The 17835-nt window shown below is 31.8% G+C and overlaps 1 protein-coding gene across 1 annotated transcript; it reads right to left on the reverse strand.

The window, feature by feature from the left end:
* Window positions 1–351: 351 nt before the first annotated feature.
* LOC147020385 (uncharacterized) lies at window positions 352–1970 on the reverse strand. Its single transcript, XM_085893785.1, has 3 exons — window positions 1014–1970; window positions 740–916; window positions 352–642 (listed from the first exon to the last, which is right to left on the reverse strand). Exons 1-3 carry the CDS (start codon window positions 1104–1106, stop codon window positions 352–354), a joined length of 561 nt encoding a protein of 186 aa, XP_085749911.1. The 5' UTR covers window positions 1107–1970.
* Window positions 1971–17835: the final 15865 nt, after the last annotated feature.

The raw sequence follows: 17835 nt of genomic DNA on the forward strand, positions 1-17835 counted from the left end.
CATTCCCGTTGAGTTTCCAAGATATGTATCACATTGTGAGTTATCAATCCAGAACCCACATTTCAAGTATTCAAAGTAAAACCAACTTACAAAGTCTCTTAAGGATAACTCATTTACTGATTTTTCAAAATTTGTGAGTCTCCAAGGTAGGCCCCATATTTAGAACCATCTTGGCAGAACCCTTTTCCTGAGTCTCCAAGGTAGTTATTTAAACCATCAAGGCAGAACTCATTTACTGATTTTTCAAAATTTGTGAGTCTCCAAGGTAGGCCCCATATTTAGAACCATCTTGGCAGAACCCTTTTCCTGAGTCTCCAAGGTAGTTATTTAAACCATCAAGGCAGAACTCATTTACTGATTTTTCAAAATTTGTGAGTCTCCAAGGTAAAACTTGTATTCTGGCTCATCAAGGTATAACTTGTTCAGTGGGTATTGTCTTGATAACTCACAATGAGTACTATTGCTGTAAAACTCTTTTTCAGGATTTTGCTGGTCTCCAAGGTATAACTCTTTGGTTGGGTCATCAAGGACGAACTCGTTCTGTGGGTCTTGGTCGCTCATAAGGTCTTCAACCAAGCCAACAATTTCGCCCCAAGTTGTAGCAAAAGCAGTATTTTCATTTCGTATTTCAGACACAATTTCCTGTGAGAGAAAATAATAATGTATTAATTAAGTTATTTAATTATTAAATGAGTATGCTTCAATCAAAGTTTGAAAATAGGAAAATAAAAAATCTTACCTCAATAGATAAGAGGTTTGAATCCAGTTCATCAACTTGAAGGTTTAGTTCCATACAAGACAGAGAGTTCCAAGGAACACCAAAGTCATCCCACTCAAGGTCTTCAACCAAGCCAACAATTTCCCCCAAAGTTGTAGCAAAAGCAGTATTTTCATTTCGTATTTCAGACACAATTTCCTGTGAGAGAAAATAATAATGTATTAATTAAGTTATTTAATTATTAAATGAGTATGCTTCAATCAAAGTTTGAAAATAGGAAAATAAAAAATCTTACCTCAATAGATAAGAGGTTTGAATCCAGTTCATCAACTTGAAGGTTTAGTTCCATAGAAGACAGACAGTTCGAGACAAGCACACAGAACACCATTGCCAGCAAGAACAAATGTTTAAAATGGAGCCTGGGTTTGAAGCTTTTATAGAGAAAGACTGGTGGGTGTGGTTTCCTTTGGAAATTCCCTGGGCAAGCCTAGGCAAGCCTTCATTGGGAAATTTTTCAAAACCATAACATCCTGTAATTTTCTAGTGATTTCTTTGTGAGTCAGAGATGAACTGAAAATGATGTAAGAGTGGGCGGGGCTTAGCAAAAGTAGGCGGAGCTTAGGAAAAGTGGGCGTGGCTTAGAAAAAATACCTTATGAAAAGTGGGCGGAGCTTAGCAAAAGTGGGCGGGGCTTAGGAAAAGTGGGCGTGGCTTAGAAAAAATACCTCATGAAAAGTGGGCGGAGCTTAGCAAAAGTGGGCGGGGCTTAGGAAAAGTGGGCGTGGCTTAGAAAAAATACCTCATGAGAAGTGGGCGGAGCTTAGCAAAAGTGGGTGGGGCTTAGCAAAAGTGGGCGGGGCTTAAAGAAAAGTGGGCGGGGCTTATTGAATACTTTGTGGAAAGTGGGCGGGGCTTAACAAAAGTGGGCGGGGCTTAAAGAAAAGTGGGCGGGGCTTAACAAAAAAATAACCTGTGGCTCAGGAGGTGGTCAAACAAGAGCATTAAGAGAAGTTTATCATTTCGTAATGGCACAAAAGGGGTATCTTAAAAAATATAAAGATTCAAATGTTTTGTTTGTCAATATTTTAGATGGGGATTATTGTGCAAAGAAAATTAAACTATTGAAGGAATTTGAGAATGAACAAATCTTTATAGGTTCAATGAGTGAGCTGTTCAACCCCCAGGTGTTCAATTCAATGAGGTTCAACCTCCAAGTTAAAAGGGGAGACAAATAAATATACCTTGGGATAAAAAGGGGGTTTATTTTTAGGGAAAAAAATTATAAATCGCTGAAAATCCCCCATTCATTTACATGGGGAAAAGTGAGCCAGAATCAGTATTCTTACCCTACTAACGTCCCCCTTGACACACATTATATACTGTTATACACCTCGGACTTGGCCCTCGAGTGTCCACAAAGGTGTATGATCTGCTTAGTTTTGTCTTTTGTAATTCCTGTGAATAAAATGAACCTAAAATCTCTTCCCCTTCCAAATCATATATTTTATAAGTCCAAGGAACTGTATCTATTACATCAACAATTTTAAAAAGTTCTTTCGTCCATCGTTCAGTAAAACCCTTTTCAAAATGAGATTTCCACCTATATATTCTTACGATATCACCAACTTTGAACTTAGGTTTTCTGACATTAATCTCTTTTTCATATTTTAATTTTGTAAATGTTTCTGATGGCTTCATATTCGTTGACGTGTGAATCGTGTCATTATACTTATCCACAATATCCTGAATAAAAGATGACCATTGTTGTGAACCGAGTTGTGTGAATTTTTTTTATAGTCTCTCTTTTAAGGTACGATTAAAACGTTCAACAACAACTGCCTTCCCTTCATTAAAGGTACTGTATAATGTAATACTGTTATTTTTTAGAAAATTCATAAATGTCTTGTTATAAAACTCTCTACCCTCATCAGTCCACAATTTCTTAGGTTTTCTCTTACTTTTATTAAATATCTGTTGAAAAGCTAACATAAGAGTATTACCTGTTTTGTTTTTAAAGGGACAACCCACGCATATCTACTCCTCAAATCAATAACGGTTAAAGCATACTTGTACCCCTTATCATTATTGAGTTCAATCAAATCAGCAGACCAGATATAATCAACTTCCTTGGAATAAACTTTCCTTCTCTGAAACTTTGTGAATATTGGTTTATGTAATTCATCAGCTAATTGCTCTTCAGTCTTAATGGCATCATTAGAGCCTAGAAGTTTTTTGAATTTCCAAGTCCAAGTTTCAATTTAGCACTAATCATCTTCTTCACGATGAACCTATCAACTTTTTCTCTCAAGGTTGGATTTTGTATCAGAGACAAATTATATAACATTTCTCTATCGGCTTCATGCTTTTCTTCCAACGTTGTGGTATTCCCATAATCAATATCGTGTCTCATGCACACTTCATCAACTCTATTGATTGGTTTACTCCAGGATTTAGGATTGTCTGCCTCATCTAATCTTTTATCCAAGTTTGTGCCTGGACCACAGAAAGAATACCCTGGAAGATGTAATTCCCCTGGTATTCCAGTAGTTGTAAATTTACTTCCTGATAAAAACTTTTGTATATCTCCTCCGAGTTTGTGTTTGGAGATAAATTGATTTTTTTTTTGAACCACACACCGAACATATACCTTTTTGTATAACCCTGTTATTTTTACTTTTAATGTATGAAATATTTTTAGTATTAGTTTTCTTTTTACATTTGAGACAATAACTCATTTATTTATGAGAAAAATTCCTGCAGAGTGCAAAAACCTTTTTAGTTTCCAACATGCACATTTGAATCTTAATTTTTAAAACATAAAGAATCCTTAGAAATGCCTTCACTCTCTCCTCCATTTATTTAAGAAAAAACTTGAATTAAAATACATGTCTTCTCGATGTCAATAGTCTTGTCGAAAGTATTGCAAATAGACTTGTTAATTCTTTGTATTCCTTCCTGGTGAGATGAGTTAATTTCTTTAATACCTCTATTCTTTTTTGAATCTCACTGGTTTCCATATTTTGATATTTATTTATTCTCTCTCTTTCCTCCCTCTCTCTCTTCTCTTTCTTCTCCCTCTTCTCTCTTTCCTCCTTCTCTCTCTTCTCCTTTTCCTCCTCTTCCCTCTCTTCTTCAACTCCTTCCTCATCCCTTACTATACTTGAATCGTTTACACCCCATAGAATATTATACATATATTCATCAGGATTTCTTGTTATTCCTGTATCCAAAATAATTTTTTTTACAACAGGAAACCAATAAAATTTCTTTTGAATTTCTAAAAGAGCCTTACCTTTTCTTAACCTTATAATTTTTTCATTATTTAACATTCTAATTAAATCTAAAGTTGTCGGTTTATCAACATCAGCATAATGCCAATCTTTTATTGAAAATACCTCATTCTTATGTTGTAGAACATATTTATTAAAATACCGAATACCCTTTTCTTGAAGGTATGCTTGAACACAGAAATGATAATTTTCTTGAAGCCTTCTTGCTGTCATTTATGTATTAGAAATATATGTTAGAATAATATTATGGCACGAAACACCTCCCCATCTTCCCATAGTTAAATCATTTTGTATTTCCTTACTTATTATATATAATCCTGTTTTTTCTGTTTTCATGAGATAAACAAGGGCAAAACCATTATTATATTTACCCTTATTAAATTCTTTTATTTGTTGTTTACTAATCGTGGCTCCACAAAACTCATTCTCGATACCAAGTGGATAATATTCTTCCTTATGAGACTGATTTAATTGTTCCAGGTCTTCGAGGTTAATTTTAAATGACCAATTATACCCTAAATCATTCATATCATACCCCCATTGTTCTATTCTCATACAAACGATACGCCCTTCTTTATAAAAATTTATTTTAATTCGAACTGTGAATTCTGTATGACCTGGAGATAATATCAACACTTCTGTATCTTTAGAATACACAGCCGTTTTATTTAAGTATATATATTGTGATAAATCGCTTAATCTCACCAAGTCATTCGCGTCAGTCGGGCTTGGATAATTTTTAATTTATAAGCATTTTTCATGTTAATATTTTTGTTTATATTATATTTATGTCGTTCAGCCTGTGCCTTTGTGTAATAATTTGATAAATCAATATCCAGTTCTTGAGATACACCAAAGATAGAACCATCTTTACCAACATAAGTCATTTATATTAGATTAAAAATAATATCATAAAATTTTTTATTTTTGTTGAGTTGAAATAACACATATAGACATAATTGACCACAACACTTGGAATTTAATTCTTGGACTTGAAATGTTTGATAAACACCATTCTGTAAGAATTTTATGACTTCAACAGGTGGTGGAAGACCAAAACTATCAAAATAATATTTGTCTTGACTATTAAAAATACAAACCCAATGAGAACCGTTCCCATCATTATCTTCTAAGTTCATAATAATATTCTTTGTATGTTTCGACACATTTGTTAATTCATCTCTCATACAAATAACCACATTATGAATTTTTAATTTCTTACAATATTTGGCAAGTTGTAAATTTGATGTTGTATTCTTTCCAAATTCTTTCAACCACTCATCAATGCTCATTTATTTATTAGAAAGATATAATCCATTACCTCTTTTCGTTAATTTTACACCTGCTTGTGCTATAGAAGAAAGCATATCTCCAACTAACAATCTCGCTTTATCAGGCAGACCTTCAAGTTTTTCAGCAAAATCTACAATTACACCACTTCCACTAATTTGTTTCTCCAACTCTTTGTTATGTCTTTCCAATTCTTTTTGAGCCTGGAGTTGAGCCTTCCTTTCGTTGGCAGTTTTGACCGCTGTTGAAATACCACCCGTCAATGCTCCAACCGCACTTAAACCAGCAAATAAAGGAATTAGAAATGGGAGAAATCCTCCACTCGTCTCTCTTATTGAATATTTTTTCAACATTGGTTTTGTCATTTTAATTTTAAGTGAGCCAGTGTCATTCAAGATTTTAACCTGTTCTCTTGTGAGCAAAACATCAATTCTTACTGCTCCTTTTCTCTGAATTGTATTAACGTTAATCGTACAAGGCTTTTGATTTTGAACACAAGATGATAGTTTATGAAGATTGATTTGATTAACATATACCCCAGTTGGTACTTTGCCACTCATTTATTTAACAAAAAATTATGTGAGACTAATCATCACACCATTATCTGTATTAATCTGCAATTCTGTTTCTTCCAAAAGCAAACAATATGTATCAACTTCTTCACTCTCTCCTCTTTCAATGTATAGGGAAGTATCCACTCGATTAGACTTTATAGTTTCTTTTTGAGCGCTCAGGTCAAACGTATAGATTGTATACAAACTTTTAAATGCTGTCATATCCAAAATAGGTTCTTTATTTCCATTACTTTCACACACCTTTTGGTAAGACTTGTATGCTTCAGCAAAATCATTTTTTTCCCAATTAATTTCCAATCTATCTCGTGGATAAAATGTTCCATCTAGAGAAACGCGAAGTTGTTTCACCTTAGCATTATCACTCAATGCATTATTCTTATCAGTCGCAGTATCACCATCTGGCTTTTTAAAAATCATCCACAGATATCGTGGCTTTCCTTCCAGAACACCCAAATTCCACGTGTAAGTAGTTTGATTGAGTTTAACGTGTTGACATCTTCTTTTGAGGTATGATACACTGAGTGGTTTTTTTGAGTTAAGTCTTCGATTCAACATCTCTTCTGTTTTAAGATTAGGAGTATATTCACTGATATACCAACTCATCTCCTCAATTACAAATTTATTCTGATCACCAAAAGCATTACCAACACCAAAAAGCAATCTATTTTCATTATCATTCCTTTGTAGTTGAAATCTAATTTTAAGACCATACAGAACTTTATCATAATCACAAAATCCAAATATACCTTTAAGAGGAACTGCCACAGTAAAACTATTTTCGGCTTTTGTATCATCATTATACATTCCTTTCCTTTGAATATATCCAGGGTCTGTGTTTGTTCCCGTTGACATATCAGGAATAAAACCTTCGACAGACCCCTTTCCCATTCTATCACTGAATTTATAGAGTGTAAATTTCATCATTTCAGATACAGCAGAGACATAATCAACCGCTTCAACTTCTTGTGTTCCAATATACAATCGCACACTATCAAACATTTTCCAGAAGAAATCATTTACAAGTGTAGCGTTTGTGTTATTCCCAGCCTTAGTGAATTTAAATTTACACAACAAGAAACTTTCGGAGAGATTCAAATAGGTTTGTTGATTATTTATTTCAAAACTTTTTGTACCATTTGTATTCCAGTCTGTTCCAGTTATTGCATTTACCTTGAAGTAATCTTCTTTTTTAGTGGAGTTTGAGATAATAATAGTATCATCCAAATCATAGATACTATCAATTGCTTCCATACTTGTATTTATTTAGGAAAAAAGATGTTAAAACTTTTGAAACCCTGATCCAAGTATTTGAATTATTTTCTGTCATTCTTGGGGAGACAACTGAGTTTTACCTTTCTTAATTTCTTTTATTGCTTGTAATTTATGAGATTCTTTCTGAGCATCTTTTATACTCTTTACAGCACCTGCTACATTTCCCACAGCAGAAGCAGTTGAACCAATTAGGTCTTTATGTTTAAGAATAGTTGAACCAATACCCATGAGAGTATCAATTATCCCATCTCCTCTAAATTGATGTCCAACACCCCTTTGTCTCTTAGGTTTATAGTATCCTCTACCAAGATACATACCTTCACCCTTGTAGTACGGGGAAAGGAACATCCCATCCCCTGTAATTATTTTATATTTTCCCAACTCGTGCTTCCTCACAATAACCATCGTATTTATTTATTGAAAAACTTCACGTAGGTGAATTCTGATGGATATAACTTCTCCATTAAAAGAGATCACACGATTATCTTGTCGGTTATCCTAAAATTTACTCTGTGTATGGTTTTTCCTGACACAGGTAGATAAACCAAATTTTTAGGCTCCATATTGAATTTATAACCAATTGGGGTTGAGTATGCGCTGAATGAAAATATTGTATTTGTTTTTAATCCATCATTATAAGCACCATCAATCAAATCACAGTGAATTAACACCGAATTTATTCCTGAGGATATTTGAATGACATTATCACTGTAAAACGTCCCATTAGTTTCAATCTTTTTTGAGGAGAAACCTAATAACTCTCTAAATGAATTATCAATTGTGAAATCAACCTTGTAGTTATTTTTTACTTTAATCGTTGATTTTGAAGTATGTTTTTGAATGTTTATAACAATATTTTTTGGTTCATCACCCTGTTCTTTCATAAGACGAGCAATTTCGGAAGATATTTGAGAAATCTCGTATGCTCCAGGTGAGACTGTTATCGTTTTGTATCCACTTCCCGGATTATAACTAAACTTGTCATTTTTCTCGGTTATATTAAATAAGGTATTATAAGTCTCCATGGACAATAAAGATGCCTCATATTCTTTTGTTGTGTCAAGTTGTAGTGGGTATGGGAATGAAGATGTGTGGTCGCTTGTTGTGAAATTAAAACTCAGGATTGTGCTTCTCATCTTATTTAATATGAGATAAAATGTCTTTATATTGAGATTTATTAATTATTTTCATGTTCATTAACTGGTCTAAAATGGCTGATGCTTCATTAAAACAATTGTTATTTCCAGCCTTCTTACTGCCGAACAACAATAACAGTCTATTAACTAATTGCGATGGGTCATTTGGAAGAAAACTAATACCTGAACCAAGGATACTTAAAGCCTGAATAATGTGTTTCTCCTTCTCATTCTTCCTACTTTTACCAGAAAGAATAACCTTATAATTTAGAGTGTTCAGCAAATCAATATATACTCTATCATCATTATTTTCCATATCCAATGGTTTATCAATATACTTTGATTCATCCCTCACAGTTGAACCTTGTCTTCCATCTTTTGTGAGAAGAAACATTAATCTCAGAGTTAGTTTAACAGGGGTTGAGCAGAACTTAAGAACCTTAATTCATCATTAAATATCAATACCTTTTCTTGAACAAGATGAAATATTGCTGGTTGTTCTGTTGGAATGAGTCCTGCTTTGGTTTTTGAATTCGCTGAATATTCATTGTTTTGAACAGCATTCACAATATAATCAGGGTGTTGATTAATCTCTTCCAGTTGTTGAAATAAACCTTCATCATGTTCTAATTCTCCAATATGCTCTAATTCTTCCTCCGTCATTTGACTGAAATCTTTTAACATTTGAAGCTTTCTAGGAGTATATTCTACTGTGGGAACTGTGGAAACATCTTTCATTTTTTCTTGGGAAGTTTTTAAAAGTGGTTTAAAAAATTTCTCTTGTTTTTTTTCAAATGCTTCTTCGCCCGTTAGTTTCTGTCTGCGTTTCTTCTTTATGTCTTCCTGTTGTTTTACAACTTTTGAAACCAACTCTTGATGTTCCTTAAATCTTCTTGCTCTTTCTTTTGTATCCATTTATTTATTGTAAAATATCATTTAATGAATTGTAAAGATCAACAGGGAAATTTTCCTTTTCTTCATCATTCAAGTAGATGTGTTCAAATAAATCCTTTTCTTTAAATATTTCATCAAATTCTTTATTAACATTAATGCGAGTTGTAATTTCTTCTTCACTAATCCTTGCATCTCTGCTTTTCATACGTTTGTGTTGAGTTTCTTCATCAACATCAAAACCGAATGATAAAATCTTCACTCCGCTCAGATATTTAATAATTTGTCTCGTTCCTTCTGGATTAGTTTCTAATATCCCAACACCACCAGATTTTAGTTTCTTTAACTCACTCTTACAATGTGAATATTTTGTTGTACCAAGAGAAACCTCCTCAAATATTTGTCCTTCATTCCTCAATCGCATATGTTCCTCCACTGAAATATAGTGATAATCTTCACCTTTTACTTCTCCAGGTCTTATTGCTCTAGTTGTTGTTGATACAATGCGTATCACGGGGTGTTTTTAAGTAAATTTACAATATTCTCATTTGTACTACACAAGAACCTTGATTTATGAAAGTTTTTTCCAGAAGCAGATTTACCCACAAGATTTATAATAATAGTTGTCATTTATATATGTAATTGTTTATAAAACAAAAAATATATCCCTTAATATCTCATCTTGTTTCACAACAATATATTTATATTTTTCAGTCGTGTGCTTCATATAATCCTCAAATTTCTTTTTACTACATAATGTAGAACAATTATCTCTCCAAAAATTATTGATATCTATTGAATTTAACTTGAATAAAATAAAAGTATTAGCATTGTTTCTGATGGAACGACGAGGAAGTTGAAAGTACGATTGACTAAGATAAATACAATTACAAGAAGAATGTCTCCCTCTTGTGTAGTAGCTGTCCATTACCGTTTGGTTTCTCTCATTAACACAATCATCAAAGATAACGAGGTTCTTTTTTGATTTATCCAAATCTTGTTGAGACGGTATATCATCCGTATTATCACTAAGAATACAAGTTATAAGATTTGATTTCTTTTTACATCTCTGTGTATCACAAAATAGTTGAATTATATCTTCAATGTTATAATCATTTAGGTTTTTTGACATTTAAATAAACCTATTATATCTTCTTTTTGAAGACCAGCATTAAAACCTTGTGAGAGTAGTTGATACTCTGGTTGAAAACTCGACTTTGTGAAAATTATTAAATTATCATAATCTAAAAAGTTGGGAGTGAGGAGCATTTTTAAAAGTAAGCAGGTTTTTCCACATCCACTTGAACCAACTATGAGACATCTTAATGAATTTGGGAGATTTTTATGGTTGTTAAATTTTATCTTATTTTCCCAAATAGGTAAAAAATCATTCATTTATATATTTGAAAAACAGGTTATTTAATTTATTATTGGCTTTTTTAGAAACTCTATATTTTATCCTAAGTTCAGGTTTAATTTCAAGATAATCCATTATTTTATTTATACAATATCTTGTGTTGATATTTCCCTGAAAATTACATCCATGAATAATATACAACAACAATCCTTTGAACATTTCTCTTATACGTTCAGTTTCTTCCCTTGTAAGGAAAGGTGTGTTATCATCCTCATACTTTACATTCATTTCTCTAATCAATCTTGTAAAGTAATTCATTTTTGGTGTAAATCTAAAAGAATTATTTTCCTTTTTATATTTTTTATTATCATTAATTAGAAGATAATCACAGAATATACATTGTTTATAGGCTTTTGACTCTGTGTTTAATCCCTGTCTTTCACACGCAGGACAATTCTCAAATTTGTCACATGGAGAATCAGGAAAGTCTAGCATATTTATAAAGTAAAACTTTACTTAAACTGAAATTCATCTATACTTTCAGTTGTATATTACCATCGATATCGATATACTTTTTTTCATTATCAGATTCAACGACAACATTTTTTATATTAAAGGTAATTTTAAAATTATCGTTAACTACTATTGAACGAAATGTCATTTCACCTGATATATTAACATCCTTTATTTCATCAAGATTTACATCTTTAGGGTTGTTGAAAAAAATACAAATTTCTCCTTGCATATTACAGATGGTCTTATCTTTTCTTTCTAAAGCTTCACCCATAAGGTTTTTGTTCTTTGATACTTTTTCTTGTTTCATTGCTTTTTCTAGTTTTGAATATATTACTAGAAGGAGAGGAGAAACTTTTGTTAGAGATACTTTAATTGATGTTCTACCAGGTATACTAAAAGCCCTTCCACTGAAGGAAATTGAAGAACTCATATTATTTACCATAATAGTTTTTATCCAATAGTTGTTATATTTATCTTTGTTCAATTTTACATCCTTGACATATTTCTCAGTATCTTTAACAGATGAAGAGATTGATTGAAACTTGTCTTTTGTGTCTTGAAACATTGTATTTATTAAGTGAAAAAGTTGGAGGATAAAATGTTTTTCAGCACAGATTCACCTATAAATTAAACGAAATTTTCATCAAGAAAATTTTAGTTTAAGCAAAGTTTTATTCTATAAATATGGTGAATACAACGTACTGCGATGTTTGTAATCACGAATATAAACATTATAGAAAACACCTCCGAACCAACAAACACACATTTAATCTATTTCATCAAATATCTCCTCTTGAGTTGGAAAGAAAACATTGTGATATCTGTTCAAAGGATGTTTTGAAGAGTAGTTATAATCAACATCTTCAATCACAAAAACACAAGAAAAATGAGTTTAAAGTAAAGGGAGACTATTATATTAAAAACACTGATGAGGCATTTAAAGGGCATATAAAAATAAGGATTTTTCAATTTGGAGAACCCGGTCCATCATCAATAGCTGAATCAATTGAAATAGTGAAACCCGATGTTAAAAAATTTATTAAAAAGACATTAAAAGAAATGAAAACTTTAAAGTTTTATATGGGAGTGAAAATGAATATGAAAAGACAAGATGAAGAACAAACTCCTTATATGAGAACAGATCTTCATTTTATAACATCATTTCAAGATTTTTTGAATAGTGGGGTTTATGAAGAACTATCAAGACAAGAGGAGGATGTTGATAATACAGTGGTAGGAAGTGGATTCAATATTAAAAAATCATCTTTTTAGATATACACATTCTAAAAATCAAACCCTCTTAAAGCTTCTTCTTATATTGAATTACCAAAAGAAATAAAACTAAAGAAGGCAGTTGTTAATATTAAGAACAATGATAATAAATGTTTTCTCTGGTCTGTTCTTGCTCACTTACATCCACCAAAATGTAATTCAGAAAGAGTAAAACAATATATGAAATATGAGAATACCTTGGACATTAAAGATTTTAAATTCCCAATGCCATTAACAGATATTCCTAAATTTGAGAAAAAGAATAATCTTTCTATTAATGTATATGGATTAACGGATACAAACAAAGTTCAAATATTAAAAATTTCAAACAACTATAAAAATGAAGAAACACACATTGACCTTTTATATTTTAGTGTTGGAAAGAATTCACATTACACATACATCAATAATTTATCAAGATTAATCTCTTCTCAGGTATTCAGAACAGCAAACAAAATATATCCTTGTAAGCGATGTCTTAATTCATTTCATACAAAAGAACGATTAGAACAACATTCAAAACATTGTAGTAATCATAAATCAGCTGTAATTACAATGCCTAAACCTGGTGAAAAGATTTATTTTGAAGATTATAATAAATCTATCATGCACCCATTTGTGATATACACTGATTTTGAATGTATCCTTAAAAAGATAAATACTGCTTCTCCTAATCCAAAAGAACCATATACAAATAAATATCAAAAACATATTCCTTGTGGTTTCTGTTATTATATCAAATCATCTGTTGGAGAAAAGTATAACAAACTTGAACATTATCGTGGAAAAAATGCTTCACAAGAGTTTGTAAAACGATTAGAAAAGGATTGTATAAGACTCACTAAATTAATGAAAGAAACAAATGAACCGATGAAATTAACCAAAGAAGAAAAATTAGAATTTAGAATGAACAATATCTGTCATATTTGTGAGGGGAAATTAAGGAGTCTAAAGTTAGAGACCATTGTCATCTTACTGGTAAATATAGAGGTCCCGCTCATTCCTGTTGTAATCTTAATTATAAATTACCTTCTTTTATTCCAGTCTTTCTTCACAACAGCGCCAACTATGATACACATCTATTTATAAATGAACTTTCAAAAACACCAGGGAATATTTCTGCTATAACAAACACAAGTCAAAAGTATATTTCATTTTCAAAAATGATATTCACAAAACCTTTAACTCGTATTAGGTTTTTAGATTCTTACAAGTTTATGGGAACACCACTAGCCTACCTCGCATCAAATCTAAGCTCCACGGACTCTTTTCCAAATCTTAATTCATTCTTTCCAAAAGAGGAAATTCTCACTCAAGAGGAAATTCAGATTAAAGAGAGAATTCAAAGTAAAGAGGAAACTCTAATTAATGAAGAAATTATAACTGAAGATGAAATTCTAATTATAAAGAAAATTCGAACTAAAGAGGAAATTCAGATTAAAGATGAAATTCTGATTAAAGAAGGAATTCTTACGAGAGAGGAAATTCAAACAAGGAATGAAATTCAAAGTAAAGAGAAAATTCTTACAAGTAAGGGAATTTATCCTTATGATTATATGGATTCATTTATGAGATTTAAAGAAACACAACTTCCTTCAAAAGAAAGTTTCTATAATAACCTTTATGAAGAAGAGATAAGTGATAAGGAATATAAACACGCACAAGAAATATGGAAAATATTTAAGATAAAGAACCTTGGAGAATATCACGATTTATATCTAAAAACAGATGTTTTATTGTTAGCTGATGTGTTTGAAGCTTTTAGATCACTCTGTCATAATAAAAATTGTTATGGATTAGATCCTGCCCACTATTTCACAGCTCCTGGTTTAGCTTGGAGTGCAATGTTGAAAATGACAAAACAAGATATAGATTTAATCAGTGATGTGGATATGCTTTTGATGATTGAGAAGTCCAAGAGAGGTGGAATATCACAAGTATGTTCAAAAAGATATGCTAAAGCAAATAATAAATATCTTCCAAATTATGATAGTGAAAAAGATAGTAATTATTTGATGTATTTTGATGCTAATAATTTGTATGGATGGGCAATGTCTCAATCTCTACCTTATGGTAAATTAGAGTGGGTGGAAGAAAAGGATTATGAAAAGGCTTTGATGAATATTGTTATTTCTTCTCAAGAGGAATTGAATGACGAAGAAGAAGGTTATTATTTTGAAGTTGATTTGAGGTACCCGAGTGATCTTCATAATAAGCATAAAGATCTTCCTTTTGCATGTGAGAAAGAAACTCCAAAGAAAGAATGGTTAAGTGATTATCATAAAAGTTTTAATATTAAAGGCAAATCAACAGAAAAGTTATTAACAACATTCTATGATAAAGAGGGATATGTTTTGCATCAGAGAAGCTTAAAACAGTTTTTGAGAGAAGGATTGAGAGTAGCTAAAATTCATAGAGTTTTAAAATTTAAACAAAGTCCTTGGGTGAAAAAGTATATTCAATTCAATACAGATATGAGAGCAAATACAAAAGTAAAATTTGAAGGGGACTTTTATAAATTAATGAATAATGCTGTATTTGGAAAGACTATGGAAAATGTTAGAAACAGGCAAAACATTAGATTCGCAACATCTTGGAAAGAAGCTTCGAGATTAATAAATAAACCAAGTTTTGAGAGAGAAGAGGTTTTTTCAGAGAACTTTTCTGCAATTCATATGAAAAAGGAAAGTATTGTAATGGATAAACCAATTTATATTGGAACAGCAGTTCTTGATTTGTCAAAGATATTGATGTATGATTATTTGTATAATGACTTAAAGAAAGAGTATGGTGAAAATGTTTCATTGTTGTATATGGACACTGATAGTTTTATCCTAGATATAAAAACTGATGATGTTTATGAAGATATGAAGAAAAATATTGGAGTATATGATACAAGTAATTTCAGCAAGAAGAGTGAGTTATTTTCCAAAAAGAATGAAAAGGTTATTGGTAAGTTTAAGGATGAGTTGGGTGGAAAAGTAATGAGTGAGTTTATTGAATTGAGAGCAAAGGCATATGCTTATAAGTATGGTGAACAGATTGATAAGAGGTTAAAGGGAATAAAGAAATATGTAATAAAGAAATCAATAACTTTTAGAAATTATTATAATTGTTTGATGAATAAGAAAGAAGAATATAGGAAAATGAATACAATAAGAAGTTATAAACATAACATATATAGTGAAGAAGTAAATAAAAAGGCATTAGGAGCCTTTGATGATAAGAGATTTATTTTAGATAATGGAATAGATTGTGTTCCATATGGATATTGTATGATAGAGTGTATAAAATAGATTATGTTTTAACGATGGGAAGATGGGTTAGGGTTTTTAAGGGCTACCGCCGCCTTTTTTCACAATATATAAATGGTTAAACCAAGTATTAATCAAACTAAAGAGTGGAGAAAATCTCAGTCTTGGTATATAAATGGAAAACATAATGAATGTGAAAAATATCAAATAAGTCTTATTGAAAAAATAACTAAAACAAAGGTAAATAAAACAAATAAGCGAATTAATTTAAAAACTAGTAAGTTAGAGGATGTAAAGAAAAAAATGAATATCCTTGAATGGACTGAAAACTTTGATGGTTATCAATTGAACAATGAAAAAACAATTTACTATAATCTCAAAATGATATGTGGCTCAGGAGGTGGTCAAACAAGAGCATTAAGAGAAGTTTATCATTTCGTAATGACACAAATGGGGTATCTTAAAAAATATAAAGATTCAAATGTTTTGTTTGTCAATATTTTAGATGGGGATTATTGTGCAAAGAAAATTAAACTATTGAAGGAATTTGAGAATGAACAAATCTTTATAGGTTCAATGAGTGAGCTGTTCAACCCCCAGGTGTTCAATTCAATGAGGTTCAACCTCCAAGTTAAAAGGGGAGACAAATAAATATACCTTGGGATAAAAAGGGGATTTATTTTTAGGGAAAAAAATATGAATCGCTGAAAATCCCCCATTCATTTACATGGGGAAAAGTGAGCCAGAATCAGTATTCTTACCCTACTCTCTGCACCATGGTCATGCATGTCGATGAACTTCAGAAATCGCTTAACAGGTTTACCGTCAGGTTTTACATAACGAACTATCAATGTAATTTGGTCAGTATGACTAACATACGGTGAGGAATCACCACTAACTGAATAATATTTGGCTTGTTTCACTTTACTTATAATAACTGAGTGAATTTCTTCAGCCATCGGATTGATCATATCATCAGAAATCGTTTTTGAGAGATATGAAGTCTTTCCACTACCTACATCACCGTACTTACCCAGATGCTGTGCAAGAAGAGGGTCAAATTTTGCTGAGAGTTCGTGTACTCCAAGGTAATTACCATTGTTGCTGGAGCCAATTCTTTCATCGCTACCTCTGAGAGGAAGACCTCTTGATGTCAAAAATTTTAGTCTGTCAACTATGCACAACAGAACTTCTCTCCAATAATTTCTCTCTACTTCAACTTGCAAAGCCAAAGTGGAATCAATTCGACTTGCTGCAACCACCCTTACACCCCAAGCAGTAACTGAGTTTTTATGCTCTTTACTACTTTCATGTTCAGCAACTCGACGCTAGCAGTTTTTCCAGTGACTAAACCCACTTGTAAACAATGAGACTTGCTTGCTGAACAGCTTGCATGGAACACAAAATACATCGCCAGTTTTTGGAGAATACACAAGCCATTCCCTTTTAACTTTTTCATCATTTGCCATTTTACGTGTAAACAAGGATATGGGCACATAACGATCTCCTTCTTTTTCACCCTCACCCATACTTCTTGCGGATTTTGAGAAGTCGCCTTGTTCACAGTTTTGAGGAAGAGGATGATTTACTAAATATTCAATCAATTTATCATCAATTATCTGCCAGTCAGCTGGATCACTCGATATACACAAATCAGCAATAATATCTTGTTCCACAGAATGTTTCTTATTGGTCAACTGAGATGAATCGGATGAAGCTTCAATCACAGGTGGTACGTCTACTTCCATTGCTGATTCACTCGATATCTGTGACTGTGACTCAGCTGACCTTGCTTCATCGTGGTCATCACCTGAGAGTTTACCGTCACTGGTACTGGGCTCTGAATCTTCTTTTGGTTTTGGTTTTTAAAAGGTTGTCAGCTTTGGAAGTGATTGGAGTTGTGCAGCTTTGGTTTCTTTTAACTTTCTCTTTTGGTAGCCACTCATATATTTATTGTGGGATGACATAAATAATCTATCTCATGAGAATCCCCAAGACTCCAAGAATAATCTGCAAGCATAAAGAAATAATAAATTAGTTCAAGTCTAGTATAAGAGATACCAATATCACAAAATAAGAACATAAAAACACGTAATATAAAAATGAAGTCCACCAAATACAACACGTAATGTATATAATCTACAGATAGATAGATAGATAGATAGATAGATAGATAGATAGATGGTGGGAAACGGGCATTTAAAAATGTACTGTTATATTTTTCGTTGCATTATTTTATTTTATTCATTTTACTATAGGGCCTA

This window comes from Eptatretus burgeri, chromosome 9, assembly GCF_056783735.1.
Source record: "Eptatretus burgeri isolate ZD-2024b chromosome 9, Ebu_testis_v1, whole genome shotgun sequence".
Classification (NCBI taxonomy): Eukaryota; Metazoa; Chordata; class Myxini; order Myxiniformes; family Myxinidae; genus Eptatretus; species Eptatretus burgeri.

What these genes read in the sequence shown, in the direction of transcription:
- LOC147020385 (XM_085893785.1), bottom strand. Translation starts at nt 1,106, where the DNA reads ATGGTGTTCTGTGTGCTTGTCTCGAACTGTCTGTCTTCTATGGAACTA. An exon ending in CAAACCTCTTATCTATTGAG is followed by an intron (nt 917 to 1,013) that starts GTAAGATTTTTT and finishes TTTCTCTCACAG; the next exon opens with GAAATTGTGTCTGAAATACG. An exon ending in CAAACCTCTTATCTATTGAG is followed by an intron (nt 643 to 739) that starts GTAAGATTTTTT and finishes TTTCTCTCACAG; the next exon opens with GAAATTGTGTCTGAAATACG.